The 14,347-nt window shown below is 46.0% G+C and overlaps 1 protein-coding gene and 1 pseudogene across 2 annotated transcripts in view; one reads left to right on the top strand and one right to left on the bottom strand.

Annotated features, from left to right (window-relative positions):
* Window positions 1-14,347, top strand: part of fam219aa (family with sequence similarity 219 member Aa) — a 33,953-nt gene that overhangs the window by 10,598 nt on the left and 9,008 nt on the right. For both annotated transcript variants that reach the window (XM_061263049.1, XM_061263048.1), the window contains exons 2-4: window positions 6,377-6,476; window positions 11,201-11,303; window positions 12,680-12,760. In XM_061263049.1, coding sequence (XP_061119033.1) covers window positions 6,377-6,476; window positions 11,201-11,303; window positions 12,680-12,760 — 284 coding nt within the window. The remainder of the gene's footprint in view (window positions 1-6,376; window positions 6,477-11,200; window positions 11,304-12,679; window positions 12,761-14,347) is intronic.
* LOC133141818 (uncharacterized) lies at window positions 6,957-8,026 on the bottom strand (annotated as a pseudogene).

Here is a 14,347-nt window from a genome sequence, read left to right as displayed (position 1 = left end):
ACTTCATTTGGGTGTGTGGTACAGTACTTCCTTTTCCTGCATTAATTCAGAAGGGTATTATATATGCTAAAGCACTAAAATGCTTTAGCATACAGTACTTTCATCAAACGTTTTTTTCCCCTGCTTTTGTTGAACCTAATTTGTGCATGTTAAGAATTTGATTCTTTGCCCCCAGACTAATTTTTCTTTTTAAATGTATGCATGAATGTCCTTTTCATCTCCTCCCTGTGCGTGTAAGGTTTGTTAACGGTTTTGTAAAACCCGCGCAGCGAAGGCGTGGATTTTTAATGTTGACAGTGTAGTGAAGATGTGGGGCGACATGGCTCAGGCAGTAAGAGCAGTCGTCTCATTGGCTCAGGCAGTAAGAGCAGTCGTCTCATTGGCTCAGGCGGTAAGAGCAGTCGTCTCATTGGCTCAGGCGGTAAGAGCAGTCGTCTCATTGGCTCAGGCGGTAAGAGCAGTCGTCTCATTGGCTCAGGCAGTAAGAGCAGTCGTCTCATTGGTGCAGGCGGTAAGAGCAGTCGTCTCATTGGCTCAGGCAGTAAGAGCAGTCGTCTCATTGGCTCAGGCAGTAAGAGCAGTCGTCTGGCAGTTGGCGGGCTGTGTCGAAGTGTCCCTGAGCAAGACACCTAACCCCCAAATGCTCCTGACGAGCTGGTCAGTGCCTTGCATGGCAGCCAATCGCCGTTGGTGTGTGAGTGTGTGCTTGAATGGGTGAATGAGAAGCATCAATTGTACAGCGCTTTGGATAAAGGCGCTATATAAATGCCAACCATTTACCATTTATATCTCCTGAAATAAAAATGAATGGAAAATGAGGCACACGCCACTCTCATTTTCTCTCTCTTTTGTCGTCTTCTGATCCTCTCTCTTTTGTCATCTTCTGACCCTCCACAAGTCCTCTGGTGACCTGTAGTTGGGGGGGAGAGGCGAGTTGCCCTTTAACTGGGATTAACCAAGTCCTGGTGTGGTGTGGGTGTGATGCTTAGACAGAATCACCAGCATGGGTATCTGTGATACCAGGCCAGCCCTATAGCCAGGTTCCTCCTGAGATTTTTCACCACTGGGGAGGTTTTTTGGCTACCTCTCATGCTTCATATTTGGGGGGTTTAGGCGTGGTGTTTTGCTCTGTTTCTTGTTCTTTAAATGCTAATCTGTAAGGTGTCTATATATAAGCACTATAGAAATACATTGGTTTGATTTGGATGCCTCGTGCTGATGGTGACACGCACATCCATCTGCTGATCTGGTACTGGAGAAAAAGGGCCTGTAACATTGTAGTCTCGTAGGCTCTGCACACAGAAATAAGCTCCAGTGCTTTCAGTTCTGTCTCTGAGCTGAGACTTGCCACCATCACTGACCGTTGAAGGGCACTGTGGGTAATAATTATCTACACCTGACAAACACCTTCCAGGTCAGGAAGTTGTTTGGTGTTGCATGAAGAAAAATGTGTGTGTGTGTGTGTGTGTGTGTGTGTGTTTGTTGAGAAACTCAGTTGTTTACAATAGCCTATAGTCATGTGAAAATAATAGCATCTCCCTGTCTTTCGGTAAAGCTACAGTTATTGTCTTTTCAGCTGGGCACCAGTTTGGTAAAGAAAGAAAATTGCCGAAAAAAAAAAAAGAAGAAAAGAAGAACAGGTCCAGGCTGGAAAGATCAATAAAGAGAAGTGAGTGAGAGAGGAGCTCTGTGAGTGTGAACCGCCCAGGGAAGAAGTCTGAGCACCTCAAGTCTCTTTTCATCTTCCCTGTGGTCCCGCAAAGGGACCTCATCACACCCTTACTGCTTCAGGGATGACATTGCATTCTGTGGAGGATGCTCATTCACTAGCTTGCGGCTCCATACACTTCCATCACGGGAAGGAGGCTGTGCCAACCTGCAGTCATTTCCGCGAATATTCAACAGATTTGTTTGTAGGTCGTCCCGTCATAAATTGATGAGATGTATGTTCTCATACCGTGTTGTTTCACTCGATAGCTTTAGCTACTACGGTTCAAAACTGACACTGTTTTGGCTCAGATCCACCAGGCAAGATCAATGAAGCACAAAAGTATTTGCGTCCTGAACAATTACGTATTAGACCCAGGTCTGTTCATGAGTCAGTGATGGTAAACCCTGGAGCAGCTCAGTACAGAGAAGCAGGAAGCCTCACAGCGAGGCGCGGGGGGAAGCAGGGGGGGTGCGGGGGGGCGTGGGGGGCATTGTGGGGGGGGCACAGTGACGTCCTTCAAAGAGGCAGCAGCAGGACAATCTCTTTGATTCATTGGAAATCCATTTCTGAGAGGGGGATGATTATGCTTTTGAAAAAACAATACAAAAATGACCCTCCCTGTCTGCATGTGGAGGAAGCTGACCGGACAGTTTTGAATAATTCATAGTGTGGTCGGTCTTGCAGTGAAATGTCAAGAAAAAGTAAAAGGCCACATTATTGCCTATTGTCTCGTTTTCCTGCTCTCTAATGCTATGTACAGGAAGATGATGCCCCCAGCAACTTTGGAGAATTAGCATTTTGCGCAAACAGCGTTTATTTAGAGTTGTGCTCCTGTGTTCTTCTGTCTAAAAAAGTAGCTAGTCACCAGCAGCCTGCCCTTTCCTGCGGGTATATTGATTCCTCTGGCTTTGAAGCTTTGTAGCCTTGTGGAGAAAGAAGGGAACTGTTCTCCCCCCAGAAGACTCTCAACTTCAATCCCAAAGAGACAAAAGTTCCCGTAGTCTCTGTGGTGCTCCTGGAATCTGGAACATTCACTATAAGCCGATTCACGACACAATATAAACGAATCACCGCCACAAAATCTAATATTTTTTCTGATATCATCGTGCACTCCAGTCTCCCGAGAACCGATCCCAATAACAGCTTGAGCTGAAATAAATATTATTTGGCTTTGCCACGGTACAGAGTGATTTAAAATAGAGCTGCTTTTCATATTTAAATGATTACGGGGGGAGTTTTAGTTCATGTTCATACTTGCTTTGCGGTCATATTGCTGCTTGGGTAATGGGTATACACCCAACGGTGTGGATCCTTAGCATGCCCCTGAAGGGTGGTGTATTATTGGCCCTAGTGCTGTTGCGGGCGGGGGGAGATGCTTGGCAGGATTGTCCCTGGCTGTGGAAGGCCTACAGAACTGCGTGTGAAGTAGATTCTGATCCAGAGCTTATATTATTTACATACAGTCCATTTACACAGCAGGATATTTTAGGCCAAGTACTGTACAGTACCTTGCTCAAGGGTAAAAAAGCAGCATCCCTTCTGGGAACTGAACTTACAGCCTCTGAGTTATCGTACAAGGCTGGTTCCCTAAGCTCTGTGCCACACTGCCGCATGTGTCATTTTGTTCATATTATAATGATGAACAATCAAGATTCTTTATTTTTTTATCCCTTTGAAGGGCTGGTTTTCTGTCGCCAGTAGTGTCCAGTTTCCCCCTATTAGTGCCTATTTTGCTGGGCTGTTGGTTTGTGAGGGCCCAGACATGCATGGTTTCTCCTTTGAGCCTCTTTATTACAGTGCAGTTTGCAAGCCAGGATCACACAGACAGTTAAAGGAAGACACTTCATCTGCAGGTCAGCAGGCAGACTTGTGGCCACTGGATGGACCGGCAGGGGTCACTGGTGTGCGATGACACTGCATCATCCCAGGGCAAATGACCTCTCTCCCTGGGCCATGCTAGCACCAACTGTGTGTCCCTCTGTGAGGATGCCAACCACAGTGGGCTCTGACACGCTCTAGATTTGATACCAGACTGTGGGACCCATCCACACGCTGAAGCAGAGCCTTAACTTAGTGAGCCTCCCACCAGCTATTCGTAATATTTTAACCTACGAGAATGTCCTGACCTGGAAGATTACTTCAAATTTCCTAAGAAAATTGAAACGGCTCATTCGTACGGTTGAGTGATTTGCTTGGTAAACACACGGCGCAAATAATTCTCGGGGGTTTGCAGCAGCGTTTCCATAATTTAGCCAGCCGGAGAACATTTCTATCACTGATTCACTGAGGTCTGCTGTGAATTTAATTGCCAGTTTCAAAATGAGAGGGGCAAGAAAAGAGAGAATAAAAAATGTTATTTTGAAATGCTACAGCACAAGTACAGAGCGATGCTTTATACTGGGTAATAATCGCTGTAATGCTAACTGTGTGTAGAGTGCAGATAATGTATCCCTGAGCACGACATTGCTAATCAAAGGTGTTAAAGGAATGTGCATGGCTGCTTGGCTAATATCTCATTGGGGGGAAAGCATTTAGGGCAGCTGTGTTTCGACGCACCTCAGTAACCAGCCGCCCAGTCGATGCCTGTTTCCCCCGGGAGCGTTTGGAACAGCAGCAGGCTTGCGGGTGTGGCTGGGATAAGGAGGCCTCTGTTTTCAGAGCAGGGTCCGGGTCTGTTGCCCCTTTGGGCCCGGCCCGTGGCCCCAAACAGGACCCCCGCTGTCCGCTTCTCTGGTGAGATCTGTGCTCCGCTAACCGCTGACGCTCCTCGTGAGTAGCGTTCTGGCGGCATGCCGTCTGGTGAAAAGGGGAGGACCGTTGGCTAGCCCTGTAAACCGACCGCGTGAACGAGCAACATTCACACCGCAGGGTTGGGTGATGCGGTAATAACAGGCTGACATAACTGGTTGGTTTCTTGCTCACATTATGGAAGGTTAAAAAGTGTACAATGTTTTTTTTAATTGACTGTATGTGTAGTATGTGAGTTTTGAGAGCCATTCATCCATCCATTATCTAACCCACTTATTGCTTGTCACGTGAGAGCCTATCCCAGTATGCATTGGGAGAGAAGCTGAATACACCCTGGACGGGTCGCTGATCCATCACAAGGCACACACACCATTCACTCATAACGCTGTGTCAGGGTTACAGCCTCCTTCCGCCATTTAAATACACACTGTATATCTGTACTCTATATTTAGAAGGGTCAACATGTCTAAAGGGGCAGAACGGATGGTGCAGTGGGTAGCACTGCCGCCTCACAGCAAGGAGGTCCTGGGTTCGAATCCCCGTGGGCCGGGGCCTCTCTGTGCGGAGTTTGCATGTTCTCCCTGTGTTCGCGTGGGTTTCCACCCGGTTACTCCGGTTTCCTCCCACAGTCCAAAGACATGCAGGTTAGGCTGATTGGAGAGTCTAAATTGCCTGTAGGTATGAGTGTGTGAGTGAATGGTGTGTGTGCCCTGCGATGGACTGGCGACCTGTCCAGGGTGTATTCCTGCCTTTCGCCCAATGTATGCTGGGATAGACTCCAGCCCCCCTGCGACCCTGTTCAGGATAAGCGGGTTCAGATAATGGATGGATGGAACATGTCTAAAGGCATACAAGCACAAAATGATAATGGCTAAGCTAACCATGGAGAACTGCTTGCAACTCGCCAAGGTTCTCAGGCAAGGGTGATGGTATTTCTCAATGTTGTTATGTGCTTTTCGAGAATATTGTTGAAGCTCATTTAATGCAACAACAATGCAGCCATTGAGAAAACAACAGGCAGATCCTCAGGCTCCTGTTGGGAGGCGTTTGAATAAATCCTATGAAAAATGTAATTGGTGAGTGCACGTTTGCTGCCTTTCTAATGCATTATGTGAAAATTATTATTGAAAATGTTATTGACATATATTGTCTTCTTGCTGTTTTTATTTATGTATTCCTGAGTTTCCTCAGCTCAATTCACAGTGAAAATGCACTTCAGCTCATATGAGAAGTATTAAGGGGGACAGGCTCTGGGGCGCGGAGCTACAGTGCTGACTCGGGCCATTTCTTCCACAGTTTGAGATTTCATTCATCAAATTGGTTTTTAATCAAGTTGTTTTTAATCTACTTTGATGGGGAAATCTATGAGAGGGCTAGAATTTGCTTTTCGGGTTCAAATTATGGTTTGGTGAGGGTTAAGAGTTGAGAGACAAAGCACAGGATTCAGTGAGAGACTGAGTGAGAGACAGTGACAGAGGTGAGGAAAATGAGATGATTATTGTATTGTTGTGTGTTGTGCATGGGATGTTAAGAATGGCTATAACTCGGGGAAGTGAAATCTGATGCACATTTACCCACTGAAATGTTGAGCACTGGAGCAGATGTTCGAGCTCTGTCAGAAGCCTTTCTTAACTCCTGTTGCTTGAACTGACCTCTGTGTGTGTGTGTTTTTGTGTGTCTGTGTGTGTCTGTGTGTGTGTATGTTTGCCTGTGTGTGTCTGTCTGTGTGTGTCTGTGTGTGTGTGTGTGTGTATATGTGTCTGTGTGTCTGTGTGTGTGTGTGTGTGTGTATATGTGTGTGTATATGTGTGTGTCTGTGTGTGTGTCTGTGTGTGTGTGTGTGTGTGTGTGTGTGTGTGTGTGTATGTGTGTATGTGTGTATGTGTGTGTGTGTGTGTGTGTATCTTGTTACTCCAGGACCCAGCAGCATCTTCCACCTCAGAGGGAGACTCGGACACGAGAGAGGGAGAGTCCGTGGCCATGAACTACAAGCCATCCCCACTTCAGATGAAAATCGGTGAATCACTGTTATTATTACTACTAGGAGTATCACACTCTATTAAGCCCTTATAGAATGCTATATAAACACACATAATTGTTCATGATGTCCTGAAGAAGATTTCTGTGATGCATTTTATGAGTATTAGATAAGAAAAAAAATGATAAGATTTACATTACAGTACATTATTGGCATTTGGCAGACGCTCTTATCCAGAGCGACGTACAACAAAGTGCATACCCATAACCAGGGATAAGTGCGCTGAAAGACCCTAGAGGGAAGTACAATTTCAATTGCTACCTGTACAACAAAGATAAGGACCAGGGCCTATTTATTATTTTTTTAAACAACAAATAAACAAACAACAAAGCAAAAGTGACCAAACTTAACTATCCAAATACTGCTTACCTAGCCAACTAAAAAATACCGAAACACAACGTAAATCACAAAGACAACAATTAAGGTTCACAGGGAGGTAGGGAGGGATGGGGAGAGGTGCTGCTTGAAGAGGTGCGTCTTCAGTTTGCGCTTGAAGGTGTGGATAGATTCTACAGTTCTGACCTCAACGGGGAGTTCGTTCCACCACCGTGGAGCCAGAACAGACAGTAGTCGTGAGCGTGAGGTGGAGGTTCGGAGAGGGGGAGGTGCCAAGCGGCCTGTGGAGGCTGAACGAAGCGGTCTGGCAGGGGTGTAGGGTCTGATGATTTTTTGTAGGTAAGCTGGGGAAGACCCCTTAACTGCTTGGAAGGCTAGCACCAATGTTTTGAATTTGATGCGAGCCATGACAGGCAGCCAGTGGAGGGAAGTAAGCAGGGGGGTGACGTGTGAGTATTTGGGAAGGTTGAAGACCAGACGAGCTGCTGCATTCTGGATAAGTTGGAGGGGTCTGATGGTGGACGCTGGAAGGCCAGCCAAGAGGGAATTGCAGTAGTCCAGGCGGGACAGAACCATCGCTTGGACCAGGAGCTGGGTCGAGTAGGGGGTGAGAAAGGGGCGGATTCTCCGTATGTTGTATAGGAAGAACCTGCATGACCGGGTCACCGCCGCAATGTTCTCGGAAAGGGACAGTCTGCTGTCCATCACCACGCCAAGGTTCCTTGCACTGGGTGATGGCCTGAGTGTGGTATCCCTGAGGAAATGGAGAGATCCAGATGGGGAGAGGTCTTAGCAGGGATGAATAACATTTCAGTCTTGCCTGGGTTGAGCTTTAGATGGTGGTTGTCCATCCAGCTCTGGATGTCACTCAGGCAAGCAGAGATACGGGTATCAGATGGTGGGAATGAGATGAAGAGTTGGGTATTGTCCGCATAGCAGTGGTAGGATAGCCCATGTGCAGTGATCACAGGGCCAACGGAACGAGTGTAAAGAGAAAAACGAAGCGGGCCTAGGACTGAGCCCTGGGGAACTCCTGTGGCAAGGGGCTGAGGTGTCGATACCGTACCAGCCCAGGCAACCTGGAAGGAGCGACCAGGGAGGTAGGACTCAATCCAGTCCGGGGCTGTGCCACAGATGCGCATTGCTGACAGGGCGGACAGGAGGATGGAGTGATCCACAGTGTCAAAGGCAGCAGAGAGATCTAGAAGAATGAGGACTGAGGAGAGGGAGAGATGAATGATGTATGACACAACGGGTCAAGAAAATGTCATCAAAACAGGGTTTTGGGGAATCATGGAAAGTACCCCAGTCCCAGTCAGTGTTACCAGGCAGGTTGTCTCCGCTCTGTCCCATGGTCGCCCCCCTCCCCTCAGAGGGTGCCCCAGATGAGGTTTGGCCCAGTTCTCACACACCACAGTTTCCCTCTCACTGAGGTCATTTGGGGTCCGTGCCAGAATGGCCCGGTCAGCGGTGCGCATGCCCAGGAATTCTCCGCGTTCAGGGTGCACGATGTGGCTGCCACGGCAACGATCCCGAGGGTTAAGCCAGAGACACGATGTTCAATCGTGTTTTGAAGAACGCCTGGCTGTACAAAACAGTGTGGAGACTGCAGGGCCTCCCCTAGTCTAGTATGGCTTAGCATGCAAACACACTTTGTTTGCTTTGTTTAGTTAGTGTGGTGCTTTTGTTAAGCAGGAAGGGGACTCTAGCTGTGCAGGATCGTAGAATCTTCTGGACACTTAGCCGGGCAAAACGTACACCGTGTGACTCACTTAACACACCGTATGGTGGTGACTCCGTGGCTGTGAAATTGGAGCTAAGGATAAACAAACCCTTGTTTGGTTCAAATGACAAATGACAAATTGAGAAGAATCCTGGGGGGAAGTTGTTTTCCTCTGGATCTGGGCAGCATGGCTTTGTGCTGATTTATGCTCAGCAACTTGCTAATACACTTGCACAGCAACTTGCTAATAAAATGGCCACAGGTGGCCACTGACGGCCACTGGTATCACTGAGCTGCCTATGAACTTCAATTGCGTGTGTAAACTTTAGAATGTTTATGCTGGAAATTTCCATGGACCAATATTTCCCTTTACTTACTTATTTATTTTTCTTATTCTAGTTATGGTTGAAACCTTACAAATGTTGAGTTAAAAGCTCATTTTAAACACTAGAAAACATCTCATCCATGATTTTAGACATTAACTCGATTGATTTGGTAGGTAGCATTCTAAAATCCAAACGGCATTGAATTTTGTGACAAGTTCTGGTTTGAGTTTCTTGTTTTTGGGAACCCTGGACTATTTTAAGGCATTAGCATATTAATATTATATGAATATGACATAGAATATATGTTTTTCATGTTTTACTTTGTTATTTGTTGGCAGTGTACTGGATGTTGGTGGGATGAGATTCAATGCTCTCTCTCTCTCTTGCTCTCTCTCTCTCTCCCCCCTCTCTCTCTCTCTCTTTGCCCGTCTTTCTCATGCAATGTCTCTTGCTCTCTCTCATGGGCTTTCTCTCTCTTTCTAATGCACTACAGTTTGCTTCATACAAAAAAACTAACTAACAATCATCACAGTGTGCATACAAATAAGCTCCTGTTTATTCATTGTTCATAAGGTGGTAATGATTTTAAATTAATCTCCACCCACCTGTTTCATTTCTTTGAAGAGCCAGCTAATAACAGTTTAGAAATCTATGCTTTTCTTCTAAACCTATTAAAATGCAATTATGGTGTGAAGTTATCAACAGAAATCAGTCCAAACTGTTTTTGCATTGCTTAGAGTAGTAGCTCTTGATATGATAGGAAATTATTGAAAGCTTCAATCATAAAACATTATAGAGTTAGAGCTACTTTATTTGTCATGATTATGGAGAACATGAGATTCATCTTCCTGGTGTAGTACCACAGATTATCAAACATCAAGAGATAAGTAAATTGTTTGCCAAATGAATACACAAAACAAGCTACTTATCTATGCACAAACAAGCAATCTATAAAATATAATAACCTTTTGACTTTCTGTAATGGCTGATTTTTTAAAATCACTGGTATGGGGTTAAATGGAATAATTTAGAGTCACTGCACTGAAGAGTGTGTATAGATGATGACAGGCTGACAGGTTATAATGTCGCGTGAGTGTTTGGGGGCAGACAGGTTATAATGTCGCGTGTGTGTTTGGGGGCAGACAGGTTATAATGTCGCGTGTGTGTTTGGGGGCAGACAGGTTATAATGACGCGTGTGTGTTTGGGGGCAGACAGGTTATAATGACGCGTGTGTGTTTGGGGGCAGACAGGTTATAATGTCTGGTATGTGTTTGGGGGCAGACAGGTTATAATGTCGTGTGTGTGTTTGGGGGCAGACAGGTTATAATGTCTGGTGTGTGTTTGGGGGCAGACAGGTTATAATGTCTGGTGTGTGTTTGGGGGCAGACAGGTTATAATGTCTGGTGTGTGTTTGGGGGCAGACAGGTTATCATGTCACGTGAGTGTTTGGGGGCAGACAGGTTATAATGTTGCGTGTGTGTTTTGGGGGCAGACAGGTTATAATGTCTGGTGTGTGTTTGGGGGCAGACAGGTTATAATGTCTGGTGTGTGTTTGGGGGCAGACAGGTTATAATGTCTGGTGTGTGTTTGGGGCAGACAGGTTATAATGTCGCGTGTGTGTTTGGGGGCAGACAGGTTATAATGTCGCGTGTGTGTTTGGGGGCAGACAGGTTATAATGTCGCGTGAGTGTTTGGGGGCAGACAGGTTATAATGACACGTGTGTGTTTGGGGGCAGACAGGTTATAATGTCGCGTGTGTGTTTGGGGGCAGACAGGTTATAATGTCGCGTGTGTGTTTGGGGGCAGACAGGTTATAATGTCGCGTGTGTGTTTGGGGGCAGACAGGTTATAATGACACTTGTGTGTTTGGGGGCAGACAGGTTATAATGTCTGGTGTGTGTTTGGGGGCAGACAGGTTATAATGTTGCGTGTGTTTGGGGACAGAAAGGTAGAGACCACTGGCTTGCCAGGATGGTCACTGTGAACTGCTGTTAAGTTGGAAACGGGTCCCTCTGCAAGACTGATGCAACTTCAGAGAAATCAAGTATCATACAGGCTTTCAAAGTCAACATCAAAACCAAAAAAGTTCAATAAGAGGAGAAACATATTAATATATAGCAGTGTTTTTGGTATTCATTCATCATTTTACAACCAAAAGTATATATATATATACTATATATGCTCATAAAAATGTATGTGATTATTTACATACAGATTGTTTCTGATTGTGGATACACCTCCAGTGCTTACCCAACTTTTTGTCTCGCTGAGGGATTGGGGGCGGGCATAATGAGGTGTCCTGTCCTGTGTTTGGCAGAGAAACAGAGAGAGCTGGCCAGGAAGGGCTCGGTGAAGAACGGAACGGTGGGAAGCCCTGTCAATCAGCAGCCCAAGAAGAACACCGTCATGGCCAGAACACGGTACGGTATGGTTGGGGGTCAGGGGTGAGGGGTCAGAGTTCATGGGCTAGGTGCTGCGGCCCTGCGCTATGCAGACCTGGGTCGAATACTTCAGTGTTTAGGATTCAACACTTTACTGAGCTCGTCTGGTGTATTGGAACCTATGAAATACTCTTAAAAAGTGCAAACCCTGCCACCCGATCCTCTTTGTTGGCTCAGCTGCGCCAGGCAAGATCAGTCGAGCACAGAAAAGTATTTGAATCCGAACAGTTACGTATTTGACACAGGTCAGTTGCTGTGTTAAACCTAAGTTAGTATGTCACTGATTCCATGGGTTTATTACTAAAATGTGATTGGGGAGAGACTTTGGGAATCTAAAAAGCAGTGGAGCGTCATGGGCAGTCAGTGACTCACTGTTTCGAACATTTACAGTGTTTTGCTCAGAGAGAGATTGACAGCACTTGATAACTTCACCTCTCCAGAGTTTGTGTAGCCTCCCTCCCCCATCACCGGAGCTAAAACTGTCCAATTTCCCACAAAATCGCTCAACGGTGGAAAAAAACAGAGAAACCAATATTCGCCGTATTGTATTGCCATCAAAAAATGGATTTCTTGAGTCTGATTCGGAAATGAATACATGAATATATGAATACACACACCTAATAATACACAAATATCAAATAAGTAGCTTTGGGGTGTAGTGGCTTAGTGTCTGTCCCTCTCCGTAAGCTTCGACTGTTCCTTTTTACTGATGGAGCTAGTTTGTTTGCCAGAGGTTGTCATCATTTCTGGCACTGTTATCCTTGCCACATTTCACGGTTTCTGTGAGCGATGCACCTGCAATTCGGGTACTGACTATTTTGGCCTCTATTTAGTTGCCTTATGTTGGAAACTCACATGTCAAAGTGCTGATGGTCAGACATATTTTACTGCTGTCATTCATCTGAATATGACTCCCCTATGTAGCGGTGTAGTTCATTCAGTCTTTTTACATTAACTCTAGCAGAGTAGTAGGTCGTCAGGGTTCTGCTGGTAGGAGGAAATTAGTAAAAGATAAATTCCACACAGACATTAGGAAGTATTTGTCACTCGGATTAGTCAGTGTCTGGAGTAGCTTGCCAGGTCATGTACTAGGGGCAGAAACTGAAGACCAGGCTTGATACGGTGCTAGTTTTAGTAGTAGGTAAGACTTTAGTGGTAGGAAGGCATTGGCAAGGCTGAATGGCCTGTTCTTGTCAATACTGTACTATGTTACATGTGTGTGACAGAAACTTCATTTTAACAACATGGATTATACATTTGAATGTAAATATGTCTCTCTCCCTTCCCTTTTCTGCCTCTGCCCCCCCCCCCCCCCCCCCAATTGTCTTTTTCTGCTTATTCTGTCTCTGGTCCAGGTTGGTCGTTCCCAATAAAGGCTACTCCTCTTTAGACCAGAGCCCGGATGAGAAGCCGTTAGTAGCATTGGACACAGACAGGTAATATGCGCCCTTTTAAACCCCAACTGTGGTATTTAGCGCAGGCCTTATGGGTTTACCCGCTGGGTGAGAAAGAGGGAGAGAGAGCAACACGGGTGAAGTAACTCAGTGCCGACAAGTTAGAGTAGGGGTGAACAGAAATCCTTTTATTTTCTGTTGGGGGTATCTGCATTTATTCTCTGTAGGCGCCTTCAGAGCGCATCACAATTGTCCAGAACAGAAAAGTAATTCCTTTTTTCTTTTGTACTTAAAACAAAAATTTGGCGGATTAACTACTGCCGCCTCTCCCTTCCCGGCCTTAAAAAAATAAAAGACGAAAAAAGGAGCCGGAATTCACGCGACAGCGTTCGTCCGTCTTTGTCTGCGGCGGGGCCGCTCAATCTCCGTGTCTCCCCGGCCTCGGTAGTCCTCCTTCCAAGCCTATTCGTCCTCCTTGGGTGATTCCGTCTAGGATTAGAGAGGGAGATGTTAGCTGGTTTATAGCGGGAGAGATACGCTAACGTGAGTCCGGGATTTAGGTTTCGTTCCCGGGGTCTCTTCCGCAAGCACGGGGCTCTCTCGTGGTCCTCCTCGGAATTCCTCCACGTGTGGGGGTTCGCTCGTCTTTAGGCTGAATTCTTGGAACGCACTGGCTTCGCGTCTCTCCGCCTCCGTCGTAAGCCCCGCTCTGTTCTCCAGCTCCGCTTTTTGTAGGGCGCTGCTCTCTTCCTCTAACTCGGGCCAGCTGTGCCAGTTCAATCAGAAATCATTAGGTGGGTGTGTGGTTGCGTTCCACACGCGCCTCGCCCCGGTGGTGCTGGCCTTGGTGCTGACTCTTCCCCCCGGGCTCTCTCCAAGGTGCGGCTCTATTTAAATACAACACCGGGAAATATTCGCCGTTAATACATTTCCCCAGCTCCTGGCGCGGACGCACTGGCCGTTCCACTCCAGTGGTGTACCGATCCCAGATTGGGCCGCCACAAGTTACATTATAGTTATGCAATAGTTAAGTTGGGTTAGCATATTTTCTTAGCATAAAATAAGTAGTTAAATGGAAAGCAGTTTTACATTTTTGGCTGATGTATCCATTCATAATTTTTAACAGTTTGATCGAATGTTAGAAGTATGATTGATTGAAATCTGGTGGCAGGCTGACAGAATTGGTTTACAAAAAAATGGAGGTAAAGGGGCTCAGAAAACAATTGACTGAAACTTCATCAGAAAACGTAATTTGGGGCCATGTCAGTGAAACTGAAAGTGAAACTCACTCATCTGGGTTGCATCATTTCATTTTTCAGTTATTGCGATGTGAAACATCATTCACAAAGTCATTCTCAAGGCAAGCGCTCCTCAATCTGTCCTTGTTGTCCTTAAAAAGCGGAACAATCATATTTGCCAGAATTCTCAAAGGATGATTGAGATTTTGAGGCTTGGTCATCCGTCAGAAATGTGTAAAGAATTTAATTTAATCCAATTTCATTTCCATGGGATTTGATTAGGAGGAAGGACGTCGGCCTGGGTTCCATTAAAACTTAACTTTCAGAGATAAAAGCTAGCACAGTGTTTTTGCCTTCAGAAGCACAGTTTTTGGTGATATGTTGCTGAACT

Source organism: Conger conger, chromosome 12 (assembly GCF_963514075.1).
Source record: "Conger conger chromosome 12, fConCon1.1, whole genome shotgun sequence".
Lineage (NCBI taxonomy): Eukaryota > Metazoa > Chordata > Actinopteri > Anguilliformes > Congridae > Conger > Conger conger.
This window is presented reverse-complemented; position numbering and strand designations above follow the sequence as displayed.